We start from the raw sequence: 16319 nt of genomic DNA on the forward strand, positions 1-16319 counted from the left end.
CTACTTAAGTTTTAGTTTCAGATTGGTCAGTTCTATACTGATAATATACACTTTTGTGGCGATTCAGTTCCATCACCAACATTAGTTTCCACTTCTCTGCGTGGTTGAGCTTCATGCAGGGATGCTAATCTGCCTTGCGCCAGCTTCTTATGCATATTCCTCTGTAGAACTTAGTCCATAGTGTAATGTGGGTTGTCTAAATCCCCAGGCAGGCAGCCCCCATGTCAGGCTGCTCCCCCGAGGCCCGCTCCGACTCCACCTCTTTGCCTGTGACGCGCAGCATCAGAGAGTATAAAACCACTCCGCGTCTTTACGCACCAGAACCAAAACAAGTGGACTGTAGGACGGAGGAAAAGACTATCAGGAGAAGACAAGGATTTGAGAGACACCAACAGGACCGCGGAGTACAAAGTGATGAAACTTTTTTGAGTTTTTCCTCAACGTCTTTTGGGAATATTATTGAGCACGACGAATGCGGACATCCACTTAGAACTGGAAAGCAAACTCTCGAGAAGAAATGGCACATCTACACCTCAGATACCTCTCGGCTCTGGCCCTGTTGCACGTAGTAAGTTGGCTTCCTTTTGTGCTACAATAACAATCACAAAATGCCTTTACGCACAGCGCATCTGACATCATTTCTTTCTAATTTCATTGCAGGTTTTGTCCTCTGGTGTGTTTGAGCTGAAAATTAACTCATTCCACACGGCGCAGCGAATGTGCAGAAGACACAGGGACTGCCATATATTTTTCCGAATTTGCCTAAAACACCCGGAGGATGTGATCTCCGCAGAGCCGCCTTGCACCTTTGGCACCGGGCACACCAACGTCATCAGGGCCGACCACACGTCGATTTCTAGCAGCGCTCCCATCAGGGTGCCTTTCCACTTCAAATGGCCGGTAAATGGAAATCCGTTACACAAACAGTGATAGAAAGGACATGGTTGAATTAATCTTGTCTTTTTTAAATGACTGAAGACCATAGTTTATCTGCCATTTTATTTATCAGTCAGATAAATGCGTAAAATACCCAAATGAACTATATGCATCCCTGTTATTGCACTTGGCAAACACTAAACGCGTTTTCCTTCTGTTCCAGGGAACATTTTCGTTGATCATTGAAGCCTGGAACGCTGAATCCCCTACTGAATACACAGGTAGGTTGTTTCATTGGACTCATTGATACAAAAAAAACAACTTAAAGCCAAGATAGGACACATGCGCAAAGTGCCCTTGGGCTTTCCATATGAGGCAGGCAGCTTCCTTGCCATGATGCAGTTAGTTTAAAACTTTCTCTTTCCTCCGCAGACAACCAAAACAACCTCGTGAGCCGTCTGGCAACCCGGAGGAGACTTACCATCGGCGAGGACTGGTCCCAGGACGTGCACTTTGGCGAGCAGAGCGAGCTGCGCTACTCATACCACGTCTTCTGCGACGAGTACTACTTCGGAGACGGCTGCGCAGACTACTGCAGGCCGAGAGACGACACGCTGGGTCACTACACCTGCGACGAGGAGGGCAACCGCATCTGCCTGGAGGGCTGGAAGGGAAACTACTGCTCTGAGCGTAAGTCTATATTAACAATTACCCATGTACCCTTGAGCAAGACGCTTAAATCCTGTACTAGTTTCCTGGCTTCAGTTTAGTGTCTAACATGTGGAGGGAGCGAGTGAGAATTCAATTTCTCTAAAAATACTGGATTTACCCACTTTAACCACACTGTGTATCCTAAATGGGTTTAAAGTAGATTGATGGCACTTGTAGTATCTACAGTAGTATCATCATTTTATTTTGTAGTCTTTCATGACAAAAATGTATTTAGTGAATAGGTAATATCTCTAATTATAACAATAGCCTAATAAATTAAACATTAATTTTTTCAAAACAGAGTTACAAACTACACGAGAAAAAAACAAATTTAAACAATTTAGCACAACAGTGAGATAAAATCAGGCAACGTAAAGACAGTAGAAAAAACATGTAAAATAAATGGCATCCTTCTGTAAAGTGTCCTTCAGAATACAAAAACAGTGTAAATATTTTACAAAACATCATATAAACATCTGCGTAAGTAAAGAAACTGAGAGAATTCAGTAAGTGCAGACAAGGCAACTTGAGCTGAAACATTAGACTCGGGGCATGGATAAAAAGTGTATTTATCTTACTGCTCAGTTTGTGGTTTGATCTCCTGCACACACACATTTAGCCGGAACCTTTTCAGAGCACATACAGTATTTCCATTATCTTTCCTGTAGTGTTGTGTTTTACTCTTTCTGTAAGAGGGTCTGTGGTGTTCCATCTGCCTTTTGTTCTCTGTTACAATGAGAGAAAGAGCTGTGCCCCCCATTACACACACACATTTTTCAAGGTGATCTGTGTGTGTGTGTGTGTGTGTGTGTGTGTGTGTGTGTGTGTGTGTGTGTGTGTGTGTGTGTTGAGAGAGATAAAAGAAAGCATTTTTCTCCGGCAGTGTGCCTACCAGCTGCTTGGCTTAATACTTAACCAACAGTGAAGTCTGGAACAGGGCTGGGGTCAGACGGGGGACCTGCACGTGTGTGTGTGTGTGTGTGTGTGTGTGTGTGTGTGTGTGTGTGTGTGAGATGTGTGAAAAGGCGTGCCCATTGTAATCACACACCCTCCCCTCTCTCCTCTCCAGCCATCTGCTCGGCGGACTGCAGTGAGAAGCACGGCTACTGCGAGGCCCCTGGGGGCTGTACGTGTCGCATGGGCTGGCAGGGCCCCTCCTGCAATGAATGCGTCCGCTACCCAGGCTGCCTCCACGGGACGTGCAGCCAACCGTGGCAGTGTAACTGTCAGGAGGGCTGGGGGGGCCTCTTCTGCGACCAGGACCTCAACTATTGCACCAACCACAAGCCCTGCGCTAATGGGGCAACCTGCACCAACACGGGCCAGGGCAGCTACACCTGCACCTGCCGCCCCGGCTTTGGAGGTACGAACTGTGAGCTGGAAACCAACGAGTGCGACAGCAACCCCTGCAAGAACGGAGGCAGCTGCAATGTGAGTGTACACCAAAACAAAGAAACAAGATGTCACAGATAAGATAACTGTTCTTGATCCCACTCAAGTGTCACTGCAACTCAAGTACAAGACCAGTAACTCTAAAATGCAGCTTAAATACAGCTATTACACTTCTAGCAGCAAACACAGTGGTGCAAAAGATTACAGTTGGCAAATCCAGGTCTTGTTAACCAATCTATTTATTTAGTGAGTAGGTAATATCTCTAATTATAACAACAACATTTCTTCACCTCCTCTGTCCACAGGACCTGGAGAACGACTACTCCTGCACCTGCCCGCAGGGTTTCTATGGTAAGAACTGCGAGATCATTGCCATGACGTGCGCTGACGGTCCCTGCTTCAACGGCGGCACCTGTGTGGAGACGATGACAGGAGGCTACACCTGCCGCTGCCCCCCCAGCTACACTGGCTCCAACTGCGAGAAGAAGCTGGACCGCTGCAGCAACAGGCCCTGTCTGAATGGTGAGTGCCTCCGCTCTGGTGACACCTTGTGGCTGAAGTGCAGATCACCAGTTTCTTGGCTGAACATGAGATTGTTTTAGTGAATGGGCATTACTGTCAGCACTCAGAGAGAGTGTTAAATGTAATCCCATTAACACTCCTTTAAACAAACGCCTGTCCCTGATCTCTTGGATGCTGAACTGAGTATTTTCTCCTTCGGCAGGTGGAGAGTGTCTGGACCTTGGCCAAAGCGTTTTGTGCCGCTGTCAAGCAGGCTTCACTGGTGCCAACTGCCAGGTCAACATAGACGACTGCGCCTCAAGCCCCTGCCAGAATGCTGGAACCTGCCAAGATGGTGTGGACGATTACACCTGCTCCTGCACCCTGGGGTACACCGGCAAGAACTGCAGCGTGCGCTCAGATGCCTGTGGCGCCCGCCCGTGCCAGAACGGTGGCACTTGCTTCACACACTTCACCGGGCCGGTGTGCCAGTGCCCTAAGGGCTTCATGGGTCCGAGCTGTGAGTTCACACTCCAGCCCAGCTTCAAGCCCGCTCTGCGCCAAACCTCCCAGCCCTCCTCTGCTACCCTCACTGTCTCTTGCATCCTGGCCGTCCTGGTGCTGGTTCTGGTGGCGGGTATCATCTTCTTGAGGAGGAGGAGGAGACTGCAGGGGAGGAAGCAGCTGAACGACAGTGCAGTCTACAACGACTTGGAGACAGTCAACAACCTGGGAGGTAGCGAAAGAGAAGCCTTCCTCGTTCCCAACGGCCTGTTCAAGATCAGCAACAGCACGGCCCGCCTCAGCCTCTCCCTCTGCCCCGACGGAAGATCCGGGTACAGGCACACCCCCGTGGAGAGCAGCCTGGTCAGAGGCGAGCGTCAGGACTTTATGTGGAGGGACGAGGCCGGCCTGGGCTCCGCAGCGGGGCTGAGATGAAACAGAGAAAATGCGGACGTTCACACAGGCGTAGGAGAATATTAGCACTTGCTGCTCCTCTCTCTTCATGCACAGTGAAGAGAGGAGCAAACCCAAGAAACAAAATATTGACAAATGAACTATTCTGATGAAGATGATTTTACAAAGATTATTGAAAAAGTATATGGGGCAAAGCTCTTCCACGTTTAAGACCCAAAGAAACAAATAATACGAGTCACTCTACATAGGACCTACAACACAAACCAAATACAGGAAGTCACAACAGTCTTGGAAAACCTGCCCAAAAAATATGTTTTATTGGGTTTTTGTTTTTAATATGTTCACTTTGTTTAATTCTTTCTCATTTTTTAAAAAAATACTGAATTTTTGTTTTTCGCTTTTCAATCTTCCTTTGGCCATTATTTCCTTATTGTGCGTACCATCATTCTTATTATTTATATTATTTATTTATTTGAAAACATATGTTTATGGCCTGACTTTGATTGTCACAGATGTAGAAATATATATTTATATGATGATGCTGAATGAAGACCGACTCTTGATGTTGTACCTGGATGTTTTATGGGCTGTGAAGGCTGTGTGAAATATCCCAAAAATATTCAGGGATATGAGGAGAATTTGCTTTATCACTCAAAGTCAGCCATTTCTGTAATGTATATATATAGCTTATATACTACTGATCACATTGCTCCTTCATGTGCCAATTTGTGTTCATGCCAAAGTTTGTGTTATGTTTCCATTCATATTATTTAATTTCATCATGTTGTGTTGTGATGTGAAATAAAAGATTTGCTTTGATGCAATTCTGGATTGAGGTGTCTGTTCTGTACGCCGAGTGTCACATTTTGCAGGATACAGGTGGTCTGTAGCCTGGGTACTCAAGTGCTTTATGGCTGTTTTCTCAATTAATCAGTTATTCCAAAAAAATATAAAACATAGTGAAAATTGCATCAAAGCTGCTTGTTTAGTCTAGCCAACAATGTACAATACACGTTTTTCACAGCAGCCATCTGAAACTTAACTGGATTTAAAGCAAAAATCTAAAAAAATAAAAATAGAAAATAATTTGAAATACTTTAATACACTGGCACACCCTCCTTCTTAAAGAGGTCTGAACTGGGGGTGAAAATCCTGTAAGGAACTAATGCTGTTAGTGTTAACCACTTATTGTGATTATAGTTTTGTATTTTTCTTTTGTCTTTATATTAATAATATTTAGTATATTTTGTTTTCAGTTCAGTTAGGTTCCACAGTGCTGTTTCTCATTTCAGTTGAGTTTTTATTGTTTGATTTATCTTATTAGTTTTAGGGTTTTTTGTTGTTTTTATACAATAATATGGAGGTATTTATCAGGGTGAAGACTGAAGAGGTTCAGAATAGGTATTATAATACAAACACTCAGTCATGTAGAAGCCCCAGTGTCAATAAACAGATGCACCAATGCCTCCTTGTTTTAAAAACTATAAAAGTATAACTAGACATTTCCTGTATATCTATTTTTTTGTAAGTTCTTCTTATTTCTATTTCACTTAACAAACATATTTTTCCACACCTAGTTCTAGATCTAGTGTTTAGTTTCGTTTTAGTGAACTATAATAACACCCACCAGCTTGGGCCCAGACATTGATAGATTGATTTTATTTGATAAATTAAAAATCAGTACGCATATTTGCATACAGTAGCTACTTAAATGCATGAGGACGTTGCAATATAGTCATATGACTTATTTCCATGACTTTTATTATCACCAGCCTAATTGGTGCAATCAGCTGACACACCTTCTTAATTAGCTGCAGTTTCCTACCCTGACCTCAAGAGACTGCCAACATATGTCTGCGTCCTGTGAGTTTTAGTGTTTGTCAATGTTTAACCTGATTATTATTTATTTATTGATTAGCAGTTTTACAGACATCCTTGGCCAGGCTGTCAGATTAGGCAGAAATTAGAGATTTGATTTAAAAGCTGAAACCTGAGTTTCCTTGTTTACTGCTGTAAATATCAAGTTGGAGGTGGTGTGTGAGAAGCAGATGAAACTTATCATATTATTATTATATTATTTGTATTGTATTATAACTTATAAAGTTCAAATGAAAGTCTCTTGCACGAGAAAATAAATAAAGCCATGTAAATAGTTAGCCTTAGAATAAATACCCTGTAGCCCATGTAAACACTTGTGCCCTGCAGTCTGTGCCGTCGTCGCCTCCCACCGCCGCTCTCTCACCTCCTGCGCTTGAAACGAGACGAGAAACCAGTCAGAGCAGTTCAGACCAGACCAGAAATGGCAGCCGACCGGACCAGGACGACGCTTGAAGAAAATGACGAAGTTCATTCATCAGATCTGGGGTTGTCCCCGGATCACGGGTGCAGTATCCCGAAGAGACATGCCCGGGTTACCGTCAAGTACAACAGGAAGGAGCTGCAGAGGCGGCTGGACGTGGAGAAGTGGATCGACGAGAGCCTGGACCGGCTTTACTCGGGTCAGGTGGGTGCATGGGTCCGAGAGGAAGCAGAGCAGAAAGAAACAGCTTGTTCGAATATACTGCATTGTGTAGTAAGACAATAACTTATAAAATATATTTTTTTAAATAGATCATGTAGATGTTTTAACTATGTGCCTCTCAGCAGTAAAATATGGAAAATGAGGCAGAAAGTTTTAAATATAAAATTAAATGTATTTCATTTTGAACTAGAATATATAGAGAAAGGTGGGGCATCCTGGTTCTCCTTACAAGGACAAGCATCCTGTAGATGTTAGGTCCACTGCTGTCCCCCCTCTCACAGATCTGTATCGGGTCTTTCTGCCTTACATGGGCAGTGTGGAACGGAGAGGAGGATGAATGATGAGAAAAAGGAAGAGGGGAAAGTTATGGAGAAACGAAAGCGCTGTTGTAGGTCCCAGGAGGAGGTAAACACTATACATCTGGCTGCTGAGGCCGCTCTTGGGGAGGGAAGTGCAGGATTGTGTTGTAAAACCAAGTTATTATTAGAACAGGGGTTCCCAAACTTTTTCATGTCAAGCACCCCCACAATACATGCACATTAGACCACCAACCCTTTGTCTTAAGGAATCAGTATTATAATAAAAAAAAAAAGTATTCTATTCCTTCTTTTGCTGGGGACCTTGTAGAACTTGCTCAAGGACCCTTGTTGGACCGTGACCTCAGTTTGAAAACCACTCTATTAGAAAACAGCATTCAGATCAACACGATGATAAGGCAGGGCCAAGCCTTCGGAGAACTTTTGCCCCCAAGCCAATGGCATATTCACACAAACCTCCAAAACCTTATGATGGTAAATGGTCATTTGTATGATTTCAAGGATTTAATCTGTTTTGTTGTCATAATACGGCCCGTGATGACGACATACACTTCTCAGACAAGTGTCATTGAGTTGAACCCAGTCATGTCGCACACAAAACAAGATGAACTGTTATAATTGTATTACTTTTTCAGGTGAGAAGGAAGTGCCTGTATTGTTTAAGTGTGCACAGATAAGGCTGCTGGGCTGTGGAGTCCTGTATGTGTCAAAGGCCTAACTACACACAAAATGCAGTACTGTGGTGTGGATGGGCGGGTGGGACTGCCCCTTCACTCAGCTGGTACAATGGCTGTTTGTTCAAACAGAACAAGCCTCTGTTACAGTATTACGTGAACACTGTTACCATTCAGCCCCCACAGCCTAAACATACAGATGATGGACATGCAGGGCTGAATGCAAAGTCTTCAGTTGCTGCTGAAACAGAAAATGTTTTTTTGTGGAGATACTGGGTAACTGTGGAGGAGCAGTATGTTATTCTTCTCACCTGGTTGTTAAAACAAGTGTTAAATAGCTCTACATTCTGACAGCCATCACTGATATAAGGTGTTCAGTCAGTAACATGGCTCTCCCAGTCCCTGCTCTCTGCAGTAATCGAGAATACATTTCCTCATGTCCTGGTCCAACTTTATCCAATCAGTAGCAAGAACTCTGCAAAGAGGCAGTTGTCAAGGGCAGCCAGCAGAATTTCTGTCTGTACATGTAAAAGGCTCATTCTAAAGTAACAAAAACATTGTTCAGGTGATTATACACTAATGATAACGTACCTATGAATATTAAATTCCATTTCCGTCAATAGATCCTCCTAAATGTTACACACTAGACCTTTTAAGATGCATGTCACACATATATCTCTTTGCCCTACATAAGAATATCCAAAAATAGTTTTGGTTTTTCATCATCACAAGAGTTTAACATTTTTATTTTTAATTAAATATCTCTATTATAAGAGTTGATACACACATTCATAATCCCCAAAGAACTGAAATAACTTTGATCCCCAGACCTTTCATCTAGCACCATCATCTGGTCAAAATTTAATTTTGTCCAATACTATGGTTGGTTTTTCATCAGGCTCAGCTGGACCTGTACTGTGGTTAGTGCTATTAAGCAAATGTTAACATGGTAAACTAAGGTGGTGGACATGGTAAATGTTATACCTGCTAAACATCAAAATGCTAGCATTGTGAGCATATTGCACATGGATGTATTAAGGGAGGAGGAGTGTGTTTGAGGCGAGGCTGCATTCCTATGACAGCTGCTCAGTGGTGCGTGAAGCCAAAAAACTTCAAATATGCTTCCACATCACGTTGCCTAAAAAGTAGTGCACTAGAGACTTCTAGTGCTAACTTCAATGTGGATAAAATGATTTAATCGTATGGCTCTTCTGGACTTTCCAAATGTTATCGGGCCAAATGGATCATAATCTGACAGGGAAATTAGTCACTTTTCGGGGGTAAACAACGTATCCACCGTTTTACAGCCACTTCTTTCGCAATGTAAGTTTATGGGAAAAAGTCTTTTTGGGCCAGTGTGCATCATGCCATTGCTGTAATTACACGGGTTGATCACTATGTCAGATTATCTTTGCAGCCAAGTGCATTTCCTGTGGGCTGCGTTGGCATGCTGATTTAGGGATTTAGCTCAGCCTCACAAAGCTGCTTGCGTGGCTGGAGACTCTTAATCTTTTTATTTAAACAATGGATCTGTATCTGATCTATATGTGAATTAATTAATACTGCTTGATCTATTCCTTTAAATATGAAGAATTTTATTTCAAATAAAAGATATATTGGCCGAATTATGGAGAAAACCTTTTCTTCCATTTTAAGTAATGGTGCAGCTACAAAAAATAATAAATCGCTTACTGTACTATTAGTGTAATATATTGTCCACCTGAATGAAGCATTGGAACAAATGGGACTGTATGGGAAATGTTTGAATGTGTCTGGACCAGATGATAAATGTGTGTTCTGAGTGTGTATGATGATGACTCTTAAGATTGTGTGTGTCCATATTTACTTCAGGAACGTGACATGCCAGAGGAGGTAAACATTGATGACTTGATTGACCTGCCTAATGATGAGGAGCGAGTCAAAAAGTTACAGGTAACATGACCCATGGTAGCACTCATCATACTGTGTTTGAGGGTGTTGCTGATTATGAAATTGGAAGAGGTATACAGATTTGTTAAATATTTTGTCATATATCCATCCATTTCACCCCATGATGAGTTTCTGCACCAAGATGGACACCTTTTGTTCGGAGCACTCAAATAGAAATGTTTGAAAGAGTTTATATAATTGTACAGTACTTATTACTGACTGATATTGACAAAACGAGATTTATAGGTGATGTTTATGGTATATTGAAAATTAATATATGATTTTGTGACTGGTTTGTTTGCTTTTGTTAAACAGGAACTTCTTCAAAAGTGCAGTCACAACACGGAGGTATGTTTTAACCAAAATACATTTCCAACCCAAGATTAGTCATGATGATGCACACATTACATATACAAATGTGCAACGTGCATGCGTGCACACACCCACACCCACTGGCCACGTGCAGCTAAACTGAAGCTGCAGCTTCTGACACCTCGTCCTATGGTCACTCCACACGCCCCAACAATGGCTTTCTGTACGCTCTTGAATTTTCTTTCCATTTTAAGCCTGAAACAATGAGTCCTTCTGGACACAAACGTTGGTCTCGCTGTGGCCCCAGAGATGCAAACACAGGCAAAAGAGCAGGGCGGGTCAGTGTAGCTGCCGCTTTTCTTACTCAGACATAGTTTATTAGGCTCTGATGTGGATGTGTTTTTCAAGTCTGTCTTGAAACAATACTTACATGACAATATGTACATTGGCAGTAACACAAAAAGGAAATTTACCAAGAAAACTGTAACCTTGGAAACTGGTAATGCCTGATTTTTAACAAACACTGGGTTATATTTTTGCTTAATGGCCAGCATGAAAAGAAGGAATAACTCTCAAAAGCAGATCTTTGCATCGATGTAAACTGAAGGCTATGATGTTGGATGTTACAGGAACTGTGATAAATACATATGCAGATTCCACTGTTCTGTTTGCACAAAAAGGTTTTTTAATCAGGCTTTATGCATACATGTGTGTTTTGCTTTGACAATTTTTCTAAAATTTGATTTAAAAAATTGCAGTAGGCCTATATCACTTTTCTTACAGAATCTTACAGATTGAATTGTATAGCCTGTATCATGATATGTATCATATCGCTAGTTGCTTTCCAGTACACAGCCCTATATGGGCATGTGAGTATTGTTTTAAGAAAGTCTGCCTTTTAAGAGCTGCTTGCAACTAAATAGTCTTCTAAGATCACACACCACATCATGCAACCTGAGTTTGTAGCTAAAGACATGAACAGAGGCCAGGCGGCTATCTGACATGTTCACTGCTTGTGTGAGATTTTGCCACAGCTTAGAATTAACTTTAACTACTGCTGATTAATGACCTAAAAAAGAGATGACACAAAAACACATGAATCCATAGCCAAACACATGCTTACAGTCAAGACTGTGACTGGTTGTTTTGTCCACCTCTACTTGAACTGTTGTCATAACATACCATATCTGGATGCTGTTTCTCATCAGGATATAGCTCAGGCTGTGAGGTAAGCAGTAGAAGAGGTGAACCTAATGTCATGCTCAAGAAGTGTTATTGCCTGGCATGTACATTCTGATCATAGTCTGTTCACTTATTTAATGACTTATTCTGACAGCTTTAAACAACAATTATTGAGCAACACATTTACACCACAGCACAAAATGGTAGACAGAGAGGGAACTGTACTCCCTGGTCAGTGGCCTTTGGGTTATCCTCCCGGGACCCCACTGCTCTTCAGGGCGTTTTTCCATCTATGGACAAAAAAGGGGTGGAAAATGACTAAAAACAACATTTATTTGGCACTATATTTGCTTCTTCACTGCTAATTGTTGTTTGTTTAATGTTCTGATAAGGGATGAATGCATTTTGTTTTAATCATTTACCCTTGGTCTTGGAACAAAATGGTCGAGTGCTTATCCAGCTGTTATTGATTGTGATAGTGGTTTTATTAACGGTGCAAACAGACAAGGCTGACAAGAGGCTTACTGTCAGTGACTAGTGATTCTCATGTTGCCATATAAAGTATCTCTCTGTTGCAACTCAGCTGGGATGCTTCCTCTTCGTGTGTTGCTCATAATATGTGGAAAATAGTTTATAGTTTAGGCATATTGTAACAGCTAATACTGTTACTGTAAAACATGGACCCATCTTTCATGCACCTTACATTTTATATGCTAGAATCTGGTACCACCTCTCATAAACTGGCTGTCTACAGTATTTAAGTATGTTTATGAATGTATATGCCAGTTGTATATTTCAGAGCAAAGTCAATGTAAACTGTCTTAGTTGGAATCAACAATATTTCTGTTGAAGCTGGTGCTGAAGAGGAGAATGTGCAGATGTGTTGTAGTGTAGCAGAGAAACAAGCACAAAACAGAAAGCCCCACTAACCATAACAGCTAAAAGTTCAAGGAAGGTTTGTAATGTCTTTTATTTATCTAATTTAATTGTCAACAAATCCCATGTAAAGACTCAAACCACACTGCTGGTTTCTCTCCGTGTTTCCAACCTGTGTATGAGGCTCGAGGCCCCAAACCCATTTGTTTCTAAAGAACATTCTTCAAAGCAAGTCAAATATATACCGTGTACTTTATGTAATTTCTGCTGCTTGGTGTCTCTCGCGTCCCAACAATAACAAAAGATGTAGTTTAATGACGTTGTGAAGTAGCATGGGCTCATGGGAGTTGTTGTCTTCATTGTTAAACAACCACCATAGCTGATGAAAATCTATCTGACGTGTCTCAGGCAGAAATTGTTCATGGACGAGGTAATGTATTCACGTTTTTTTCACGTTACATTTAGTGATGTTCACCGACCTCCTTCCTCACGTGTCCCACCTTTAACTGGAAGGTATAGCAACTAGACGCCATTGACAAGTGGGTGTGCAATGCTAGTCTATGTTAAAAAAACACCACCTAATTCCCTAGCTAGCAACTAGACGGCATTGATTAGCTAACTAGCTAGCTAATCTACATCAGTCAGCTAGTTTGTTTGCGTTTCACCAACATCAGCTAGCTAACTTAAGTCTTCAAAATGTGGTTGTCTTTTTAACAGAGATTAGCCTAGCACATAGCATATCTAAGTACAGGGAAGGAGAAGGTTGACTGAGGCTTGCTCAACTGTTATTGGAGCACAGACCAAAAAGGGGCGGGACTTGGGAAGAGTGATTTGCATTACATCTCTGCTCCATGTGACACCTGCTCTGGTTGCTGTCCTCAGGCCTTCATCAGAGAGCTGGTGACGAAGCTGGAGGGAGTTCACAAGCAGGAAGAACTGCAGAGCGAAGGCATCGAGCATCCGGTCATCTGCCACAGCCATTACCGCCACGAGCCCTACCAATTCAACACCCAACACCAACCCCAACACTTACAGCACACCCGAGGCCAAAACCAGACCCTCTGACAACCCCCTAACCGAGACACACGCTCACACACACACACACACACACACACACACACACACACTGTCATGGCATGGAAACAAAAATGTCTTGGAAAGAAATATCTACTAACACTAAAGCTTTTTTGCTAAAAGTGAGATGAATAGATCCATACCAGTGTTATATCAGTACACTGAATACGAAAATACAGCCGGGGGGGCAATTTACCTAGCTTAGCATAAAGACTGGATGCACTGAAAAACAGCTAGCATGGCTCTGCGCAAGTGTAACAAAATGTAACAAAATCCCCTTCCAAATGAACATCAACATTAACATGTTGTAAACAAGACCGCAGGACGTCGCCGCAACTGGCGAGAAATAGGCCAGCACATCGCCCGCCATATAACCACAACATGTCATTTTTACACTTTAGTTTTTATAATGATTAAACAAGCTCAGCAAGCTGCAAACAAGACATGTTAACTAGTTAGCTTTAGAGGTGCTGGTAGGCAGATTTGATCATTTTTGGACGGACTCAAGATGGCTGTTTTTTCCTACTTTCAGTTTTTATGCTAAGCTTAGCTAATGGCCATTGGTTGTAGCCTTATACTTAAAGGTCCAGTGTGTAATGTTTAGGAGGATCTATTGGCACTTTCCATTAGTGTATGTGAATATTTGAATCGTTATGTTTTTGTTACCTTAGAATGAGACGGTTTTATCTACACTAGGGTGACCAGACGTCCCAGATTTTCGGGGACAGTCCCCGATTTGGCCGACCTGTCCCCGGTTAAAGCTGTCCCCGAAAATGTCCCCGATTTGAATGGGGGAGAAAAAAAATTGCGTATGGATGCACACTCCAGTTATTATGGTTAAACCATAGGGTTAAACCAGTTTAACTAACGTGCTGACGTTACGCGGTAAATGGCTTGTGTCGACCGGCTGGTCTCTATTTGTTTGCTTTTTTGCTCCTCTGCTCGTCTGTGCAGCTGCAGGTGAGTGACGGGGGAGCCAGCTGGAGAGCGCCTCCTTTTTTCTTTTATTTTAGGGGCACTGTCCTTACAGGGGGAAGCACGCGTTGCAGGTTGCACTCAGAGTTTGTTCTGACTTTCTATCACAAGGAGTGCACAGCATAAGTGTAAATCCTCTCATGTAATGCTTTGCTGTGAAATATGGCTAGAGTCACGAGTGGAGGTGTGCACATGTTGACAAGCTCCAATGAGTTGATTGACATAGCTAAAAAAAAAAAAAACTATAAATAATAATAAGAAGAAGAATCAGAGTCAAATCAGAATCCAAGTTCTTCATATTGGTTAATAGTTTGGAAGGGTTAAGGGTAACTTCTTATTGGCTACTCATTTGCTTTGTCAAAATACATTAACATGTAATTGCCCCTGTTATTCATTTCATAACGATAACGATTAACGATTTTGACCACCGTGCTAAAAAATGTCCCCGATTTTCATTTCGGAAATCTGGTCACCTTAATCTACACGGGTCTGCCATGTTGAACTGCCATGTTTCTACAGCAGCCCAGTCAAACCACAATGGCTCTAGATAGAGAAGTTTTTTGTGTTTTTGCATGTTGGTTCAGGTTGGCTGCAATCTGCATCTACACCATTAGATGCCAATAAATCCCACACACTGGTCCTGTAACAGACAGGTATGAGAGCTGTATTAGTCTTCTCATCTAACTCTCTGCAAGACATCAAATAGGCACATTTCCCAAAATCAAACTATTCTATTAACCACTTGTTGAAAAAACAACTGCTTGTGACATATCTCATGGGTGGATAATTGGCCAAGGATAAGACATTAAACAGAACTACATTTTCAACTTGAAAGCTTATCTAAGAGCAAGGGCTTCACTCAAGATCCCATTCAGTATAAATAGTCAGTCAGTCAGTCAGTCAGTCAGTAATCATTCAGGAAGAAATACATCATCTAAATCTAAATTTACCCACTAGCAGTATCCCCAGAGGACCTGTAATTTGCAGCACCCAAACATGTGACTCTCACTTTTACTCGACTGGAAAAATGTGTCACTACCTTGCTCTTACAAGTATTATTACTCTCCATGTACACATAGTTAGATGCAACAGTTTCTGGCACTGTATCTGATGAAAGGAGGATCTTCAAAAAATAGCATATACAGCTCTTAATTTCAAAATAACCCCGCTATGCATTCAACACCACAGTCTGATCCTCCAAGGGTGGATTTTACACTGCAGCCATCACTATCTGAGTGTAACACTGAATTGTACTGTGGCACAGTTCAATTCAATAACAGTTACAGTACGTTCCACTGTACACATGAGCATTTTAGCTGCACCACTTTTTAGATGACACCACTAGATTAGATGCACATATGACTTATTTAACATCTGTTAAATTGTGATGGTCATGAATGTTATTTATTGTCACGTTTACCGGAAATGAAGATAGAGCCAACATAGTAGTATGATGTAACACTGGAAATAATCCTGTTGCATTGCTTACACTCTGTAGCTTTTTAATATTTCACTGTCATCTCCTCTGTTTTTGAGATGTATTGTTACTACTTTTTTTTTTTTAATTTGCAAAGAGAGAGTCCTTCTCAGAAGTTGCTAATAAAATTATTTCTTTCAGTGTGGGTTCATGTTTTATGTTATTTACTATATTATATAATGTTTTTCCAGGCCAGGAAATCTAAAATACAACTTCATTAGGTACTCCTGTACAAGTTCATGTCATCTAGTATAATAGTTCAGACAAAAATCATATCTTTGTAGCTTCTACTCTTCAGATTTGTTGACACTGAGCAGTGATAACTCTTGGTTTTTTATGCTGTTGTTAGGGATGGATTGTGGACTGTCATATTGAAACGTCTTTTTTATCAAGGTTTTTTTTTCAATCAATATTGTTTTGTATCTTAAAACAGAGTGGAACTTGGATCACTCTGTTCAATTCAATTTAATTTATTTGGTGGCATAACAGACATTATTTCATACAGAGCAGGCCTAGACCATTGGCGGCAGTAGCAAGGAAAAGCGTCCTCGAACAGACCCTGGGTCTAGGTGGGTAACTATATG

General features: G+C 41.7%; 2 protein-coding genes across 2 annotated transcripts; both read left to right on the forward strand.

Annotated features, from left to right (window-relative positions):
- Window positions 1-332: 332 nt before the first annotated feature.
- Window positions 333-5222, forward strand: dlb (deltaB). The gene is made up of 7 exons (XM_051401567.1): window positions 333-568; window positions 661-900; window positions 1100-1157; window positions 1309-1566; window positions 2657-3018; window positions 3285-3501; window positions 3704-5222. Exons 1-7 carry the CDS (start codon window positions 518-520, stop codon window positions 4417-4419), a joined length of 1902 nt encoding a protein of 633 aa, XP_051257527.1. The 5' UTR covers window positions 333-517; the 3' UTR covers window positions 4420-5222.
- A 1415-nt stretch (window positions 5223-6637) lies between these two features.
- ppp1r14aa (protein phosphatase 1, regulatory (inhibitor) subunit 14Aa) lies at window positions 6638-15875 on the forward strand. The gene is made up of 4 exons (XM_051401636.1): window positions 6638-6901; window positions 9762-9842; window positions 10155-10187; window positions 13092-15875. The coding sequence occupies exons 1-4, from the start codon at window positions 6698-6700 to the stop codon at window positions 13272-13274; spliced, it is 501 nt and encodes a 166-aa protein (XP_051257596.1). The 5' UTR covers window positions 6638-6697; the 3' UTR covers window positions 13275-15875.
- The last annotated feature ends 444 nt before the right edge of the window (window positions 15876-16319 follow it).

This window comes from Dicentrarchus labrax, unplaced genomic scaffold (genome assembly GCF_905237075.1).
Source record: "Dicentrarchus labrax unplaced genomic scaffold, dlabrax2021, whole genome shotgun sequence".
NCBI lineage: Eukaryota > Metazoa > Chordata > Actinopteri > Moronidae > Dicentrarchus > Dicentrarchus labrax.